The sequence below is a fragment of the Dromiciops gliroides genome, chromosome 3, assembly GCF_019393635.1.
Source record: "Dromiciops gliroides isolate mDroGli1 chromosome 3, mDroGli1.pri, whole genome shotgun sequence".
Classification (NCBI taxonomy): Eukaryota; Metazoa; Chordata; class Mammalia; order Microbiotheria; family Microbiotheriidae; genus Dromiciops; species Dromiciops gliroides.
Window position 1 is genome coordinate 444,392,438 of NC_057863.1, and position 17,308 is coordinate 444,409,745.

A 17,308-nucleotide genomic window follows, 5' to 3' on the forward strand; every position below is an offset into this window, starting at 1 on the left:
AAGTCAAAAGCCCCAGACAGTTTTCAAAGTGCTTTCACTGGTCTCATTTGTCATCCCATTTCCTAACAATGCCAAAAGAAATGCTGCTATTATGGGGCCATTAAGTCAGCTGATGGCATAATTAATAGTCACATGATAGTTGCTAAAAGTGTGCTGTTTCTGTTCTGGTTTCAACGGGTTGCTATGGCAACTGTACCATAGCCAGGACTCTTTGCCAGGCTGCGGGAGACCCATTTTCAGATCTATCACACCAGATTTGTTTCTCTGCACCACTGATTAGCTCTCCTTTGCAACACTGAGCAGATGGAGGAAAAAAATATTTTTTCTAAAAAGAAACAAATGTTTACTGTATTTCCAGGCCTGTTTCCGATACAGAAACAGACCTTTGGCTGTTTTAGCAAGATGTAGTGTGAACTGGATCCTTGTAGACTGGGAATCTCTCATACATTGGTGGGATTTTAGAGTGAATTCATTTTAAAAATCACAGATGGTATTTTGCTCCTGGGTGTTCTTTGTTAATTTTTTTTTTTTGCCATTCCTATTTCCCAATATTTCCCGAAAATATTTATTATTTCCTAAAATCGAAGAATCCACAGATTCTGTAAAGGACCTAGGAAATCATTTCTGTCCAGCCTCCCTGATTTTACATCTAGATTAAGAGACCGATACAGAGGGGTAAAGTGATTTATATTGTAGGACTGTGGGGCTAACAGGGGTCTTTTAGAGGTTGTCTACTCTAATGATCAGAAAAGTTAAGTGATTTGCCAAGGTTATTTGCTCGGAGCTAGTTAAGCAACAAAGTCAGGATTTGAACACAGTTATTGTGACTCCAAATCCATTGTTTTTTTCTACTATGCTCTTCTTTGTTGCTGCTTCTTCCCAAGATTCTTTCCTCATACAGTTCCCATATATTTTCACATGAAGTAGTAGAAAGAGGTCAAAATTGATAATGAGGAGACCTGGTTATCCTTCACCTTCTCTGGTTCTCTTTCTTTCTTTCTTTTTTTAATGTGAGGCAATGAGGGTTAAGTGACTTGCCCAGGGTCAGTAAGTGTCAAGTGTCTGAGGCCGGATCTGAACTCAGGTCCACCTGAATCCAGGGCCAGTGTTTTATTCATTGTACCACCTACCTACTCCTGGATCTCTTTCTTCTGTGATATAACAGGTATAATATCTACCCACCTTACCTTATAGAATTACTGTAAGGATCAAATGCAAATTAAAAATGCTAATTCAACAAACACTTGTCAAACACTGTGTGCAGAGGTAATAATAATGACAACATTTTTATATAGCACATCCTATGTGCCAGGTACTCTGCTAAATGCTTTCCAAACATTAACTCATTTTATCCTGACAACAACTCTAGAAAGTAGGTGCTATTATTATCCCCATTTTTACAGTTGAGGAAACTGAGGCAAACAGAGTTACAGTGATTTGCCTAAGATCTCACACCTGTAAGTATTTCATACCAGACCAGAAAGCAGTTCTTCCTGAATCTAGACCTAGTACTTTATCCACTGTGCCACCTAGAATACTATGTGAAGCACTGGGGAGAAATAGTTTTAGATAACACATAGCCACTGGTATTATAAAGTTTAATTTTTTTCTAGGAAAATAAGAAACAGTATACAAAATTTTATGACAAGTTCATGAAAAGTCGCAAAACAAAGCCATATATAAGGAGCAAGAGAAAAAGGTGATCAACCAGCAGAATCAAAAAAGGTTTCATGGAAGAAGTGACATTTGAGATGAGTTTTACTTATTTATTTACTTATTTATTTAATTTTTTTTTTTTGCGGGGCAATGGGGGGTTAAGTGACTTGCCCAGGGTCACACAGCTAGTAAGTGTCAAGTGTCTGAGGCCAGATTTGAACTCGGGTACTCCTGAATCCAGGGCCAGTACTTTATCCACTGTGCCACCTAGCTGCCCCTTCCTTTCTTCCTTTCTTCCTTCCTTCCTTCCTTATTTATTTATTTTTGAGATGAGTTTTAAAAAGAGGATAGAGTATAAGATGTTGAAAGGAGAGGGAGACACAGAGAGACAGAAAGACCGAGGGAGAGAGCATGCCTGCGCATCCTGGACAAAGGAAGTAAGAGAGCATATGGCTCAAATGGAGTACAGAGAATGGTCTTGCTTGACTAGGTCTTAGAATGTGTGGTCAATTTCTCTCTATTCTTCACACACAACATTCCATTTTCTCTCTCCATGCCTGGAATGGTTGCTTTCTTCTCCAGTGCCTCATAGAATCAAGACACTGTTCAAGCCTAACCTTCTACACCAGAGATTCTTAACCTTTTTTGTGTCCTAGACCCCTTTGGCAGTCTGGTAAAACCACAATGTTGGTTTTTAAAATATAAGATTTTTTTAAACCCAATTATATTGAAATAAAGATGTGGCTTTTTTCCCATCCAAGTTGGTGGACCCACTGAAATCTATCCACATACCCTATCAGACCCGAGGTTAAGAACCCCTGTTCTGGGGGCAGCTAGATGGTGCAGTGGATAAAGCACCGGCCCTGGATTCAGGAGGACCTGAGTTCAAATCCAGCCTCAGACACTTAAGACTAGCTGTGTGACCCTGGGCAAGTCACTTAACCCTCATTGCCCTGCAAAAAAACCAACAAACAAAAACCCTGTTCTATATGAAACCTTTTCTGATTCCCCCAACTGCTAGGGTCCTCTTTCCCAAAATATGTGTGTATATATACACACACACATATATGTGCACACTATATGTGTGTATGTATATGTATATATATGTGTCCATATAGAGAGAGACACTCATATACATTTCCCCCTATATATGCCTTTATTTCTACACGTTATCTGCCCTGATACAATATAAACTTCCTGAAAGTAGGTATTGTTCCATTTTTTGAATCCAAGTGCCTGACTCTGAGTTGGTGCTTAATAAATGCTTATTGATTGAGATAAGGTTGAAAAAAAAAAGAACGATGCCAGATTGAGAAAGGCCTTGAATGTCAGGCAAAAAAAATTTAACTGTCTGGAATTGACTCCTTTATCCCTACAAATAATCCATTTAAGTCTCTCTCCTTTTTTCAAGGACCAACTCAGTTGCCACCTCCTCCTTTAAACTTTCTACATAGTCCCTCTTAATGCAAATTATTTCACCTTCCTCAAATTTCTCATAACACTTTGCCTAGAGCTCTCCTTTACATTTATCTCACTATTATTTGTATCATAATTATTTGGGTTCTTCTCCTCCCTCCTATTATACTACCAGATCCTTGAGAACAAGCTGTATCTCTCTAGTATAGCTATGCAATGCAGATATTAAGTGCTTAATAGATGTTAATTTACTGAGTTAACTTTACAAAGGAGACAACCGTGAGCTACTGAAGACTTTTACTCACATTACTGGCATTACTAACTCTATGAGAGAGAGAGAGAGAGAGAATCTCTTGGCCATGGTCACAAGTATGGATTTAGAGCAGATAGTTCATGGAGGCCAGAAGACTTGTTTGGAGACAATTGCAACAGTTCCTGTGGTGATGGGGGCCCCCACTAGGGTGAAAGTGGGAATAGAGAAGAGGGGACACATGTTGAGGAGGTAGAATTGTTTGAACTGGTAACTGATGGATATGAGAGGCAAGAAAGAAATAATAAAAAGAGTAAGCCTAAGGATATGAACAGTGATGTCATACACAGAAGCAATAAAAGGAGCAGAGGCTTAAAGAGAGAACCCCACTGATCTAGAGTAGAACTAAACAGTGAAATTGGGGGCAGCTAGGTGGTGCAGTGGATAAAGCACCAGCCCTGGATTCGGGAGGATCTGAGTTCAAATCTGGCCTCAAACACTTGACACTTACTAGCTGTGTGACCCTGGGCAAGTCATTTAGCCTTCATTGCCCTGCAAAAAGAACAAAAAACAAACCAAAAAAAAGTGAAATCAAATATCTCTTCAATTGCACAAAGCTAAACTTTAATTGATCTGTGTACTTGTAAGCTGTTCACATGTAAAAAGCTAGTAACACAAAAGGGCAGTGAGGCATAGTGGATAAGAGTAGTATATTTGGAGGCAGTCCAGATTCTATTATTTCACAAAATCATCGATCATCTATTTTAAAGTTAGAAGGGACCTTAAAAGCCACTGAATCCTAGTGCCCTCATTTCATAGATAAGAATATTGAGGCTATAAGAGGTTAAGTTATTTGCTAAGGGTCACAAAGCTGATGTCTGAGGCAGTTGGGTGATACAGTGGATAGAACACTGGACCTGGAGTCAAGAAGAACTGCCTCATATGCTTACCAGCTGTGTGACCCTGGTTGAGTCACTTAACCTCTGGCTGCCTCAGTTTCTTCAACCATAAAATGAGGTTCAGCACCTATCTTTCAGGGTTGTTGTGAGGATCAAATGAGATGTTTGTAAAGTGCTTAGTTCAGTGCCTGACACTTATTAGTTTGTTCCAGCTCCCTGCCTACTATGCAATATTGCCTTCTTTTTTTTTCTCAAGGCAATAATGGTTAAGTGACTTGCCCAGGGTCACACAGCTAGTAAGTATCAAGTGTCTGAGACAGGATTTGAACTCAGGTACTCCTGAATCCAGGGCCAGTGCTTTATCCATTGCACCACCTAGCTGCCCCCCCCCTTGCCTTCTAAGCTGACTATATAGCATGATGTAATGGGAAAGGTCCTGTCCTAGGAATCCGGTTTCTGAGTTTGAATCCTACCTTAGATACTTACTAGCTATGGGAGTAAGGAGAAGTGGCCTTTAGTCTTAGATGCGCCACCCACTGGGGCTGTGTGACTTGGAACAAGTCACCTGACCTTCTGAACTCGTCTGCCTTTTCTGAAATAGCTGGCTCCCCGATGATGCAGTAGTGTTCCTCTATAGTAAATTATCCAAAGTGTCACCCACTTTTACCAGTCATTCAGAGTCCAAGTAATAGCTTTATTCCAATGTGGGGAATCACAAGGTCATAGAATTTTATGCTGGAATGGCCCTGAGGATTCATCTAGTATGTTCACACTTATTCCCCGAGTGGCACCGAAGAAGTTACTACACCACCAACAGCCTTGGTTTCCTCAACTGTGAAATGGGGCTGATAATACTTGTACTACCTGCCTCACAGTGTCGTGAGGAAATCATTTCTGTAAACCTTAAAACACTATACAAATGTAAACTACTGCCATTATGTTCACTCTTTACTTTCCATATTTGACTCTTTGGGCTATGGTTTCTTCATCTATAAAATGAGCTGGGGATAGGGGGTGGCAGACTTTTGCATGGGTAACCTTTGGGCAGCAATGTCAATGATGGGATTCTCCTACTCTGACCACTCTGTCCATTATGCCTCACTCCCCTTTTGTGTTACCAGATATTTACAGTGAACAGCCTACAAGTACACAGATCAAATAAAGTTCAGCTTTGTCCAATTAAAGATATATTTGATTTCACTTTCTAGTTCTACTCTAGATCACTGAAAACTTTCTTTTGTTTTGTTTATTCATTTTCCCACTGGCATCCTTGGCCTTTCCCCAAACCCCCTGGCTGCTAGTTCTTTTCTCTCTAAATGTATTTTTCATCTTTTCTGTAGGCATCTTGTTCTCTTCCCCATCCCAAAAGTCTAGCTAGTACGAGAGCATCTGAGAATCCTATGACAGTATAGAGTTTCCTAGTCAGTCATGTCTTATCATATTTCTTCTACTGTTCTGCTTGACTGACAGTTTCTATTCTACAGCATTTAGTAGCTTCAATCAGGAAGCTAGTGAGAATGAATGGGCAGGGTTGAAGAGACAGTTAATTTATGTCCCCACTTTGCACTGTCCAGAAGAACTGTGCTTCTTGACAGTCATTCAGTATTTAATCTGAGGAGGGTCACATTCACTTAGCTACCTAGTTTGGGGAGCAGCACATTTTAAATTAGATGTCTCAGTTGCCGGTGCTTTTGAAATGAGAAGGAAAGTCAAAGTGGTAAAAAATAAAATTAAAAATAAAAATTTTAAGAATATATTTACAGTGGATAGAGCACTGGCCCTGGATTCAGGAGGACCTGAGTTCAAATCCAGCCTCAGACACTTAAGACTTACTAGCTGTGTGACCCTGTGCAAGTCACTTAACCCCAATTGCCTAAAAAAAAAAAAAAGAATATATTTAAATCTCTCCAAATAAAAATAGGTTCAATGATTAGTAACCACTGGTAGTAATAATCTCCTCTTTTAAATATATATTATATATAACCAGATATTTGGTGTTACTTTTAGCAGTGTGTGATTGTTGTATTCTATCAAAGGGTCCTTATTCAAATATTTTGTTATTCGATCATTTTCAGTTGTCTCCGACTCTTGGTGACCCCATGTGGGGTTTACTGAAGCTGTTTGCCATTCCTTCTCCAATTCATTTTACAGATGAGGAAATTGAGGCAAACAGGGTTAAGTGACTTGCCCAGGGTTACACAACTACTAAGTGTCTGAGGCTGGATTTGAATCCAGGAAGATGAGTCTTCCTGACTCCACTGCACCAACCGGATGCCCATATTCCTATACTCAAAAGTGAGAAAATAATAAAAATTACCATAGGAATCTTCACTCTCCTATTGTCCATCAGATGGGGAAAATATTAATTTAGCATGAAGATTTCAGAAAGTAAAGAGTGAACATAATGGCAGAGTGAACTGGTTTCATCTGGTCCAACCCTTTCTTTTCTTCTTCTTTTTTTTAAATGTATATGTTTTATTCAATCAAGAAGAGTCTACCCTTTTACCTCCTCCCTTCTTTTTCAAAATAATGAAACAGAGGCCCTGAGGTATAAAGTGGCTTGACCAAGGTCATATCTCCAGTCAGTGTTGGAGCCAAGATTCAAACTCAAGTCTTCTGACTACAAACCCAGGGTTCTTCTCGGTACCAAACAATTAACACCCTCAATTTGAATCATTATCAATTAAATATTTAGTGTCTAACATTTTGATTTGTTATTGTGGATGATCCATAGAGAGAATACTGGACGTAGGCTTCTGTCACTGTATTAGCTAAATATAGTCTTCATTTGGACAATAAACACCAGGAATGAAATGATGCTTGGTAGGCCTGGGGTTTTAGCCGAATCCCAGGGATGACAGTAAGGGCCACAGAGCAGATCTCAATGTCTGCTTGGTGGAATCTTTGGCACCTGCATGGAGAGTAGTCAGCCAGCCTGTCTTTTCAAAGGCCCATCCAAGGGACTCCCGCACAGTAAACTGCCTCTCCTCAATTTATCCACCTCAGCAGGATGGAGAGTTGACTTGACCCTGCTGAGATCTGAACCAGTTCCAGGGAATCTGGGTATTAAAAGCTCACTATTTGACCATGAAACTACCCCCTAAAGAAATGCTGTACTTATTCTATTCAACCCCAGCTACAGTTGGAAAGGTGAAATGTGTTTTTCCCTCTTATCCCAAACACCTTTTGGAAATGTGCAAAAACTCAGGGTAGGTTTCTTTTAATTACACTTGCTGATTCTGAAGCCACCATTTTGCTGCTCTTTGTGATGTGAACAAGACCTTCCACAGCATGCTGTTGTTCCGCTATGGAGAAGAGTTCAGTGACCTCAATTATGCTTTCCTTAAAGAAGAGACCAATCAAGAGCTAACAGAGGAACCTGCTTGTCCTAAACTAGAGGAAGGAAGAGCCCTTCTCTCACTGCCCCCAAATCCCTCCTAATCCCTTTGGCACATCTTCCACACTTCAGTCCTCTTATTAAAGAGGCCGTTTTGTATAATCCCGGAGGCATAAACTCGTTTATGGCACAGGATGTTGCACAAATTAAATGTTCACTCAATGAGATATTCTTGCTTCAAAGCATGCTATTAACTAACTGGAAGACTTCCCACCACATGCACTGTTTCACAGTAGGTCCTGTAACTGGTTTTAGATAGCACCAGGAGTGAATTAGACCTAGGCCCATGTCTTGTCAAAACAATAATAACAACACCAACAAGAGAGAGTTCGCAAGAGGAATGATCACGTGCCAGGTAACAGTGAACAAAATTACAAAATTTTAGAGTTAAGCAGGACCTTTAGCCATCTAGTGTAACCTACATCCAATAGATATCACCACTATAAACAAATGGACAAGTGGGAATCCAGCTTCTCCCTAAAGACCTCCAGAGAGTGCCTGAGTCCACCCATTATACTTTAGACCTCTCTGTTAGGAAGTTTTTCCTGCTATCGAGTATAAATTTGCCTCCTGGCAACTTCCTTTCATCCACCTTGGTTCTACTCTCAGGGGAAAAACAGAAAAAATCTATTCTCTCTTCCCTCTGATAACCCTTCACAAATATAAAGACAGCTATAATGAACATATGTGTGTATACACACATGTGTGTTTGTGTATATATGTAATTTTTTCCTCAATTACATGTTAAAACAATTTTAAAACATTTTTTAAAGTTTTTATTATATAAAACGTAAAAGGTTTTGCACAAAAAATACCATTAACTCTTGAGTCACCTCTTCCATGTTTAACACTGCCAGTTCTTCCAACTGATTCTCATATGACATGGACTCCAGTCCTTTTACCATCCTGGTTGTCTTCTTCTGAATGTCCTCTAGCTTATCGATATCCTTCCTCAATGGTGGCAAATAAACTGAAAACGACACTCCATATACTATCTGACAAAGGCCACATAGTTCACTTTTGTCCTATTCTTTGTGACCCCATTTGGGGTTTTCTTGTCAAAGATACTGCAATGGAGGTGCAGTTAGGAAGCACAGAGGATAAAGCACAGGCCCTGGATTCAGGAGGACCTGAGTTCAAATTTGGCCTCAGACACATGACACTTACTAGTTATGTGACGCTGGGCAAGTCATTTAACCCTCATTGCCCTCACCAAAAAAAAAAAAAAAAAAAGATACTGGAAAGGTTTGCCATTTTCTTTTCCAGTTCACTTGACAGGTGAGGAAACTGAGGCAAACAGGGTTCAGTGACTTGCCTAGGGTCAACCAGCTAGTTCCCTAGGCCAAATTTGAACTCAGGAAGAAGAGTCTTCCCGACTCCAGGCCTGGCTCTCTATGCACTATAGCGCCACCTAGTGGCCAATACTAAAATTATCACCTTCCTTCAAGGCCCAGCTAAAATCTCACCTTCTACAGGAAGTCTTTCCCGATCCCCCTTAATGCTAGAACGTTCCTTCTGTTGATTATTACAAATGCAACCAGTATATAGTTTGTTTGTACATAGTTGTTTACATGTTGTCTCTTTGACAGCAGGCACTGATTTTTTGCCTTTATTTGTATCCCTAGAACTTAGTATGGTTCCTGGCACATAGTAAGTATTTAATAAATTCTAGAGCAATTAGGTGGTGTAGCGGATAGAGTACAGGTTCTGGAGTGGGGAAAACTCATCTCCCTGAGTTCAAATATAGCCTCAGTCACTTACTAGCTGTGGAACCCTGGGTAAGTCACTTGACTGTGTTTGCCTCAGTTTTCTTATCTGTCAAATGAGCTGGAGAAGGAAATGGCAAACCACTCCAGTATCTTTGCCAAGAAAACCCCAGATGGGGTCATGAGGAGTCAGACATAACTGAAAAACAACTGAACAAAAATAAACATTAATTAAATGTCTAAACTGACTCATTCCTAATTCAGCCTGAGATTACATTAGCTTTTTCAGATGACACAATGCACTGCTAACTTGCCCTAAGCCTGCAGCCCACTAAAATGCCAAGAAAATAGATTTATAGACCTGAAATGGATCTTAGATGCTTAGAAACTGAGGCCCAGAGAATTTAGCTGTTTTTCCTGAGGTTACACAGGGAGTAAGTAAAAGAAATAGGACTTAAGCCCAGGCCCTCTGACTTCAAATCAAACAGTGTTTTCACCAAGCCACACTTTTCCCAGACAAACTGCTATATAACCATGCTTCACTAAGCAATGACAGTCAGCAACAACAACTGCTTCTGGAACTATCACTATATACAGGAAAAAAGCAACAACCACCACCAATTTTCTTCTTCCTGTATTACACCCTAGACACTTTACAGAAGAACATGCCACCAAAACACTGCCTTAGCTTGTAGAAACTCACAGTGACACAGAGGCTAGACATGCAGGATTACCTCAGGAGCCATCCAAAATGGTGTGCCAACGGACGTGTTTCTTCGTAGACGTGTGCTGGTTAGCTGAGCAGAAACACCTGAAAGAAAACAAGTGATGGAAACTGGAAGTGAGCCAATGATGCCGTCTCACTCAGCTTTCAGTTTTAGTTCATTCACTAGAAGGGAGTTTATTTTTGCCACAAACATGACTGCAAATTGGAAATATGACCTACCATGGGATTGTCTTCGTTCTCATAAATGGGGCCACCAAAGAATTGCAGTGAGGTGCGCTGGGAAGAGTTCTGGGTTGGGAGTCATGGTCCCTTGTCACCTGTGTGACCTTGGGCAAGTTATGCATTCCCTTTGCTCTTCCTTTTCTTTTCTTTTCTTTTCTTTTCTTTTCTTTTCTTTTTTTGCAGGGCAGTGGGGGGTTAAGTGACTTGCCCAGGGTTATACAGCTAGTGAGTGTCAAGTGTCTGAGGCTGGATTTGAACTCAGGTCCTCCTGAATCCAGGGTTGGTGCTTTATCCACTGCAGCACCTAGCTGCCCCTATGTATTCCCTTTGAGCCTCAGCTTCCTCCTCTTTAAAATGAGGATCCTGGACTAGGTCAGGGGTACTTAAACCTTTTTTCTGTCATAGAACCCTTTTCACATACAAACTCCTTCCATTCATGTCTGTTTTTGATGAAAAAGCACTCACCAAGTGGCTCCCAGGAACTATGACATTTCTAAGGGGGGAGAGACTGAGAATCCCAGCTCTTCTTCCTACCTGTGTGACCCTAAGCACATCAGCATGGTAGCCATTACTACTGACCAGAGCCAGGAAATGTTGGGATTACTTCAGGTCACATGTAGAACTGGCTAACTTCTGGTTGCTTTTCATTAGGGTCAAGGAAATCGGACACATGCTTGGTAGTCAGTAGGGTACCATGAGCTCTTAATATTACTGGTCCCTACTTGCACAACCAACCTGTTTGATTGTTCAATCCAGTGAATATTTGTTGATCGTTAACCAAACTGGTTGGTGAATAACCAGGTAAAACAACTTAGGTCAATTCAATCAACAGTTTCAATCTGGTTTGTATATGTGCTACTTTAGAAGTGAAGGGAAAACTGGGAATGGTGGGAATGCCTATAACCCCTTCTGGGAGGAAGGCTGAGGATAAAAATAATAATCAATAATAACAACAACAGATAACATTTCTATGGTGCTTACTTACTATGTGAAGCATTGTACTAAGTGCTTTACAAATATTCGCTTCTCACAACAACCCTGGGAGGTAGGTGTTATTATTATTATGCCCATTTTACAGATGAGGACACTGAGGCAAACAGAAGTTAAGTGATTTGCCCAGGATCACTCAGCTAGTAAGTATTTGAAGTTGGATTTGAAGTCTTCTTGAGTCTAGGCCCTAAGTTCTAAATCCTAGTTTTTGTGTATGTGTTTTTGTTTTGTTTTTGTTTTGCAGGGCAATAAGGGTTAAGTGACTTGCCCAGGGTCACACAGCTAGTAATTGTGAAGTGTCTGAGGCTGGATTTGAACTCAGGTCCTCCTGAATCCAAGGCCAGTGCATTATCCACTGTGCCACCTAGCTGCCCCCTCAGTCCCTAAGTTCTATCCACTGCTCTACCTAGTTGGGCATTCTAAGCTACAATGGCTTAAGCCAATTAGGTGTGTGCACCAAGGCCAACACCAATACGGTATGGTGGAGTGAGGGAAGGGGAAAAGGCAGAGGCTGGCTAAGGAGGAGCAAACCAGCCCAGGGAGGAAACAGATCATGTTAGAACTACCCTGATGATCAATAGTGGGACTGGGCCTGTTAGAGACCACTGTACTTTCAGCCTAGGAGAGATCGTTGACTCTCTACTATAAGACATTTGGCCAAGTGCCTTGATCAAACACATACTTAGGGCTTTTTGTGCACAAAACAAGTACCAAAAACATCCAGGGAAAGAGGCCTAAAGTACTTCCTCAGTTGGGAGCAGGTTTAGGAGAAACCGTGGGACATCAAGATTACTCCTTTGCTTGAGAGGTCCCTGGGAGCTGTCTGACACCTTCCTATTTGAATTCATCATTCTTACTACCTCAATGCCAAGCTCAGTTGTTTCGCTTCTGCTGAAGGACTATGAGTGCTTCTAGTATTCCCTAAAGTTGGTGCCTGGAGCAAAGTTCTGGTCATCCAACCCTAGTTGTGACTCTGGGATTAACGCTGTGGGATTCACTCCAGTCTGGGTCGTGATTGCTCAGTGCTGCCTTCTAGTTTCTCCTTTTCTCTCATTGGCAAATAAACAAAGAAAACTAAAGAACCCCAAGGAGTCTCATGATGTGTTTTCAAATGAATTTTTTTTGTACATGTTAATCACTTAACTCATTTAAGGATCTCATTATTTTCCTGGTTCCTTTTCTATTATTAAAATGACTAATACTTCCAGGTAAATATCCCCAAAGAACTGTTATTCTTCATTTTAGCTTTGTATTTGACATTTGGAAAATAAATATATGAAGATAAAAATGCTGTATTTTCCATTTTGGGGGTTTTTTTGGATAACTAGTGGATTGGTACAAATGCCCTGAGATTGCTTAGTACTGTTTTTTTTTTCTTTCTATTTGGAATATAACCAACCCTTGGGGTTGATAGAGTGGATAGAGTGCTGGTCTGTAGGCAGAAGAACCTAAATTCAAATCCAGCCCCGACATTAGCTATGTGACCCTGGTCAAGTCACTTAACCCTGTTTGCCTCAATTTTCTCATCTGTCAAATGGGCTGGAGAAGGAAATGGCAAACCACTCCAGTATCTTTGCCAAGAAAACTCCAAATGGGGTCTTGAAGAGTGGAACATGACTAATTGACTAAAAAACAACAAAATATCAACAATAAACAATAAAAAAATTCAGATGGTTTGTTTACATGAAGAATCTATGATTTCCTTAATGTGGGGAACTTCAGGTGTGGGAACTCCCTCCACCAAAGACTATTACAACTCATCTCTTACTTAGTAGATAAGTCCTATGGAATCTTCTGGAGTAAATAGAAGTACTCTGATTTGCCCAGGCTCACAAAGGTAATAAGTGTCAGAGATAGGATCTGAACACAAATTTCACTGACTTCAAGTACAGTACTCTATCTACTATACCATATACTTTCTAGGGCCTGTTAGCTTGTCCCAATAAATGGTATTTCCAGAGGAGATGCTAAAAAGATCTGTGGGAATATATAATATCGCTCTATATTTCCTCTCACCATTTCCACTTCATACTGTTTCCAGTTTAACTAACCTCACATGCAACAGCAATAATCCTAATTTAAATGGAAGTTAGCTCTCAAACCCACAGGACCATTTTACCTTCTGCTCACTGGGAGTAAATGTGCCTGAAGCAAGCGGAAAAAGTCATTTGAGAGACCAAGTGGCTTTCTCTTTTCATATGCAAAAGAAGGAACGTCAAAAATCAAATTAAAGGCAATTGCCCTCAGACACAAGAGTGTTCTTACCAGAATACCAATAATTTTTATTTTTACTAAAAGGGTTTTTTTGGGGTAACATTTTTATCGTTAATAGAAAATGCTTTAAAACCCCCCAAATAGATGCTGTGACAGCAAGTCCTAGGGTGCTCCATCTGCTCCCGCCCCCACTGTGCAGCCCACAGATCCAATGTTTCCAACTGGAAAAGCCCCTCGTAGCCTGTGGTGCTGCAGGAAGGCCCCCAGTAAGATGACAATAAATTGCAGCCTCTGGCTAAACAGAGACAGTCAAGAAAACAAATGGCAAACAGTCATTACCAAAGTCAACCAGCTTAACTCCTCCTTCTGTTGTCAGAAGAATGTTGTTCCCCTTGACATCACGATGAATAATCCGGTTGTTGTGCAAGTGCTGAAGACCCTGCATGTCAAACCACCACCACCACCACAATGGTAGAAAGTAAAAAACAAAAAAAATTATCGCTCATACTTGAAAACAATTACCCTGCTATTAAAAACAACAACAACAAAGTCTAATGAAGACAATCTTGTAGTTGAGCTAAGCAGATATTTGGGAGATCACTTGGGAAACACCTCCTCCCCCTTCCTTCTTCCTCCACTGCCCCCTATAACTAACATTATTTCTGTATTTCCATACAATATTGTTGTGTTTCTATACAATACAATATTGTTATTTTCCATAGCATATTGGAAAAAAGGGATGTACAAGTTGTCTGCTCTCATGATTAGCTTTATAGGCATCCTTACCAAAAGCGCCCCATACAAGATGAAGGAGATTATAGCTTCATCCAACCGCTGGCCGTACTTCAGTAGGCCCTTAACAAGATCCGTGACAGAACCTCCATTGCACAACTGTGAGAGAAGGGAAAGGGCAGGAAAAGAAGGAGAGAGAAACAACATACACATAAAAAAGGAAAACAAAGACCTTTTGATTATTCACCAAACTTGTTTAGATTTTTAGAGTTTCCTAGCTAAATCCTCAGCCCCAAAACCCCAGGTCAGACTCATCAGAAGTCAGCTTTGCATTGTATAGGCTGATCTAGTTCCCATTAGGGGATACTTTATTCAAGGTGATGATTTGTGACTGACAATTTATAACCAAAAAGATGACATAAAATTTAACTGCAAGAGAAACATTTTAAAAAATGAGACATTACTTTGTAGTTGGGAGGAAAAGGCACACAGATTTATAGTCTCTGATAATTTAGGGGAGTATTTCAATATTTCCATTCTTGGTGAGCTGTGTCTTTAAAAAAAATTTTTCGACTTTGTTTGAGGGTGAGGGAGAAGATGAGAAAAAGGCTAGAAGAGGCAAGTCTGATGCACTTGATAACCGGGAGGCAACAAATTACAGTCATTTCAAACCTTCACTCCATCAATGTTCCTGCTGGCAGGCAATATAAACCTGGCAGCCGCCGTATCTCTATGCTCAGACTTGATGGCATGTGCTGCCAACAGTTTAGATGAAACATTCTGATCTAAAGGGGAAAAATAGCACTCTGCGCTTCCCATTAATGGCGTATCATATATCAAAGTTTGTGTTAGGGTGAGGGAGCAATACAATTAGGACCCACAGAAAGTTATTTTTATTTATATTATTAGTTCATCACTCTTAGCCAGGACTTTTCAAATCTGCTTTCAAATCGCCAGCCCCTCCTCCTCCTTCCTAGCCACTCCCCTATCCTTGTGTCTCTTTTATTTTCAGAGTTGCCATTGCATGCTATGATGACCCATCTCTTGATAGATCTGGGTTTGCCAGGTTGCCAATGCCTGTGGATGCAATAGATTTTCTTCACTGGGGGCTAATATCTGTAATTTGGATAACTGCTAACAGGTAAACTTCAGCTGGGGCTTTGAGGGAAAACTTAGAGCCAAAAAAAAAAAAAGCAGAGATGTGCATATATGCAACTATTTCTCTTTTTTTCTATAAAATAAACATTATTAGTACTTAATGATTTGTTATCTTAATAAATAGTTCTAAGTTTTAATAAAGGACAGTCATTTTTTTTTCATTTTTATTTGCTGTCTGGTTTCATTCCCTGTCTTAAAACTTAAGAGTCAATGTCTCACTACTATCTCTAGTATCAAATATAAACTCTGTAAGGAATTTAAAGCCCTTTACATTCAAAGTCTAGCACTCAGCTGTCTCTAAAAGTCTAAGGTACAAGGGGCAGGGGCAGTCCACATTAGTACAGAGAGTTTCTTTACTGGGAGCATCCCATACCTTTGGTGTCAAACTCAAATAAAAATGGGCTCCCTATTGGTGCATTTTCACTTACATAATCTCCTATTGAAATTATCTATATTTTAGTGTATTTTTATTTATTTTGTTAAGAATTTCCCAATTACATTTTTTTAAGTGAGGCAATTGGGGTTAAGTGACTTGCCCAGGGTCACACAGCTAGTAAGTGTTAAGTGTCTGAGGCCGCATTTGAACTCAGGTACTCCTGACTCCAGGGCCAGTGCTTTATCCACTGCGTCACCTAGCTACCCCTCCCAATTACATTTTAATCTGATTCCCTTCACTCTGCAATGTTATGGGGCAATCAGGCTGCATGTTTGACACTTCTGCAGTAGACCAACAAAATCATAGATCCAGTCCAATATTTTGTATATATTAAGTGTGTGTATATTTGTGTATATGTATATGTGTATAAAGACAGACAGATAAATAACTATACACATGCATGTACTATCTATCTCCCCAGATAGAATATTAAGCTAGGAACCATTTCACTTCAATCTCATAAAATTAAAATGCTCAAAAGAAGAGGTAAGCGGAAGAGTATATTCTTAAATTTTAGTTTACATTGGACATTAGCCAGATTGATGTCAGATATCATCTGGATCATATTGAACATTAGCCAGTTATTAAATATAAACATAAAATATATATAGAATCATGTAGAATTGGCAAGTATCTCTGATCAAAAGAATAACTTCCCTTTAGAAATGTTAACTTAGAGGGCAGCTAGGTGGCACAGTGAATAAAACATGGGCCCTGGATTCAGGAGGACCTGAGTTCAAATCCAGCCTCAGACACTTAACATTTACTAGCTGTGTGACCCTGGGCAAGTCACTTAACCCCCATTGCCCTAAAAAAAAAAAAAAAGAAAAGAAATGCCAACTTGACCTCTTTGCAAGGAAGCCCTCTCTAGGAATCAGGAATCGGGACAACACAGGAAACTAGGAATGGGATAATTTCTATGGAGCTACATCATAACTTCTACTTCCCAGAAGACATTCTTGCTACCTTGGAGAAATTTTCAGGATTTTATGTGCTATAAACTTCTCATCCCGGGAAGAAAAATTGAAAGAACCAGACAAATTAGTAGGCAAACTTACTCTTTCTGCTCAATAGAGAACATACACATTTTCAGATTTGTCTGGGCCCAGTGCCTACATCTGACATCTTCCAATGCATTCTATTTAAGAAGGGTAGGGAAACACCAAAATGAATATAAAATCTCAAGATAAAATAATTGCCCCATTCTACAAGTGTATTAGCACGAACTAATTAAATGTCTTAAAAATACCTTAGTGAGAAAAGAAATATTACTGATTACTCACCCCAGCCCACCATCCTCAAAAGGGTCTTAAGAATGACCAATTACATTTACATAAAACAACTGACATGAATGGATGAAATGACTAAGTGCTATTTAAAAAACAGCCCACAATGTGGGAAGTCCTAGGGGACTATTTCAATTGTTCTGCTCCCAAACTTCATGTGTTATTCTATTGCAGAGTAATGTATTCTGCCTTTATTTTACTATAAAAAACGTCTAAGTT

General features: G+C 39.9%; 1 protein-coding gene across 1 annotated transcript in view; it reads right to left on the reverse strand.

Annotated features, from left to right (window-relative positions):
• The window catches only part of MYO3B (myosin IIIB), a 600,588-nt gene that overhangs the window by 560,010 nt on the left and 23,270 nt on the right, over positions 1–17,308 (reverse strand). The window contains 3 exon segments of the mRNA XM_043993615.1: positions 10,059–10,135; positions 13,817–13,916; positions 14,264–14,368. Coding sequence (XP_043849550.1) covers positions 10,059–10,135; positions 13,817–13,916; positions 14,264–14,368 — 282 coding nt within the window.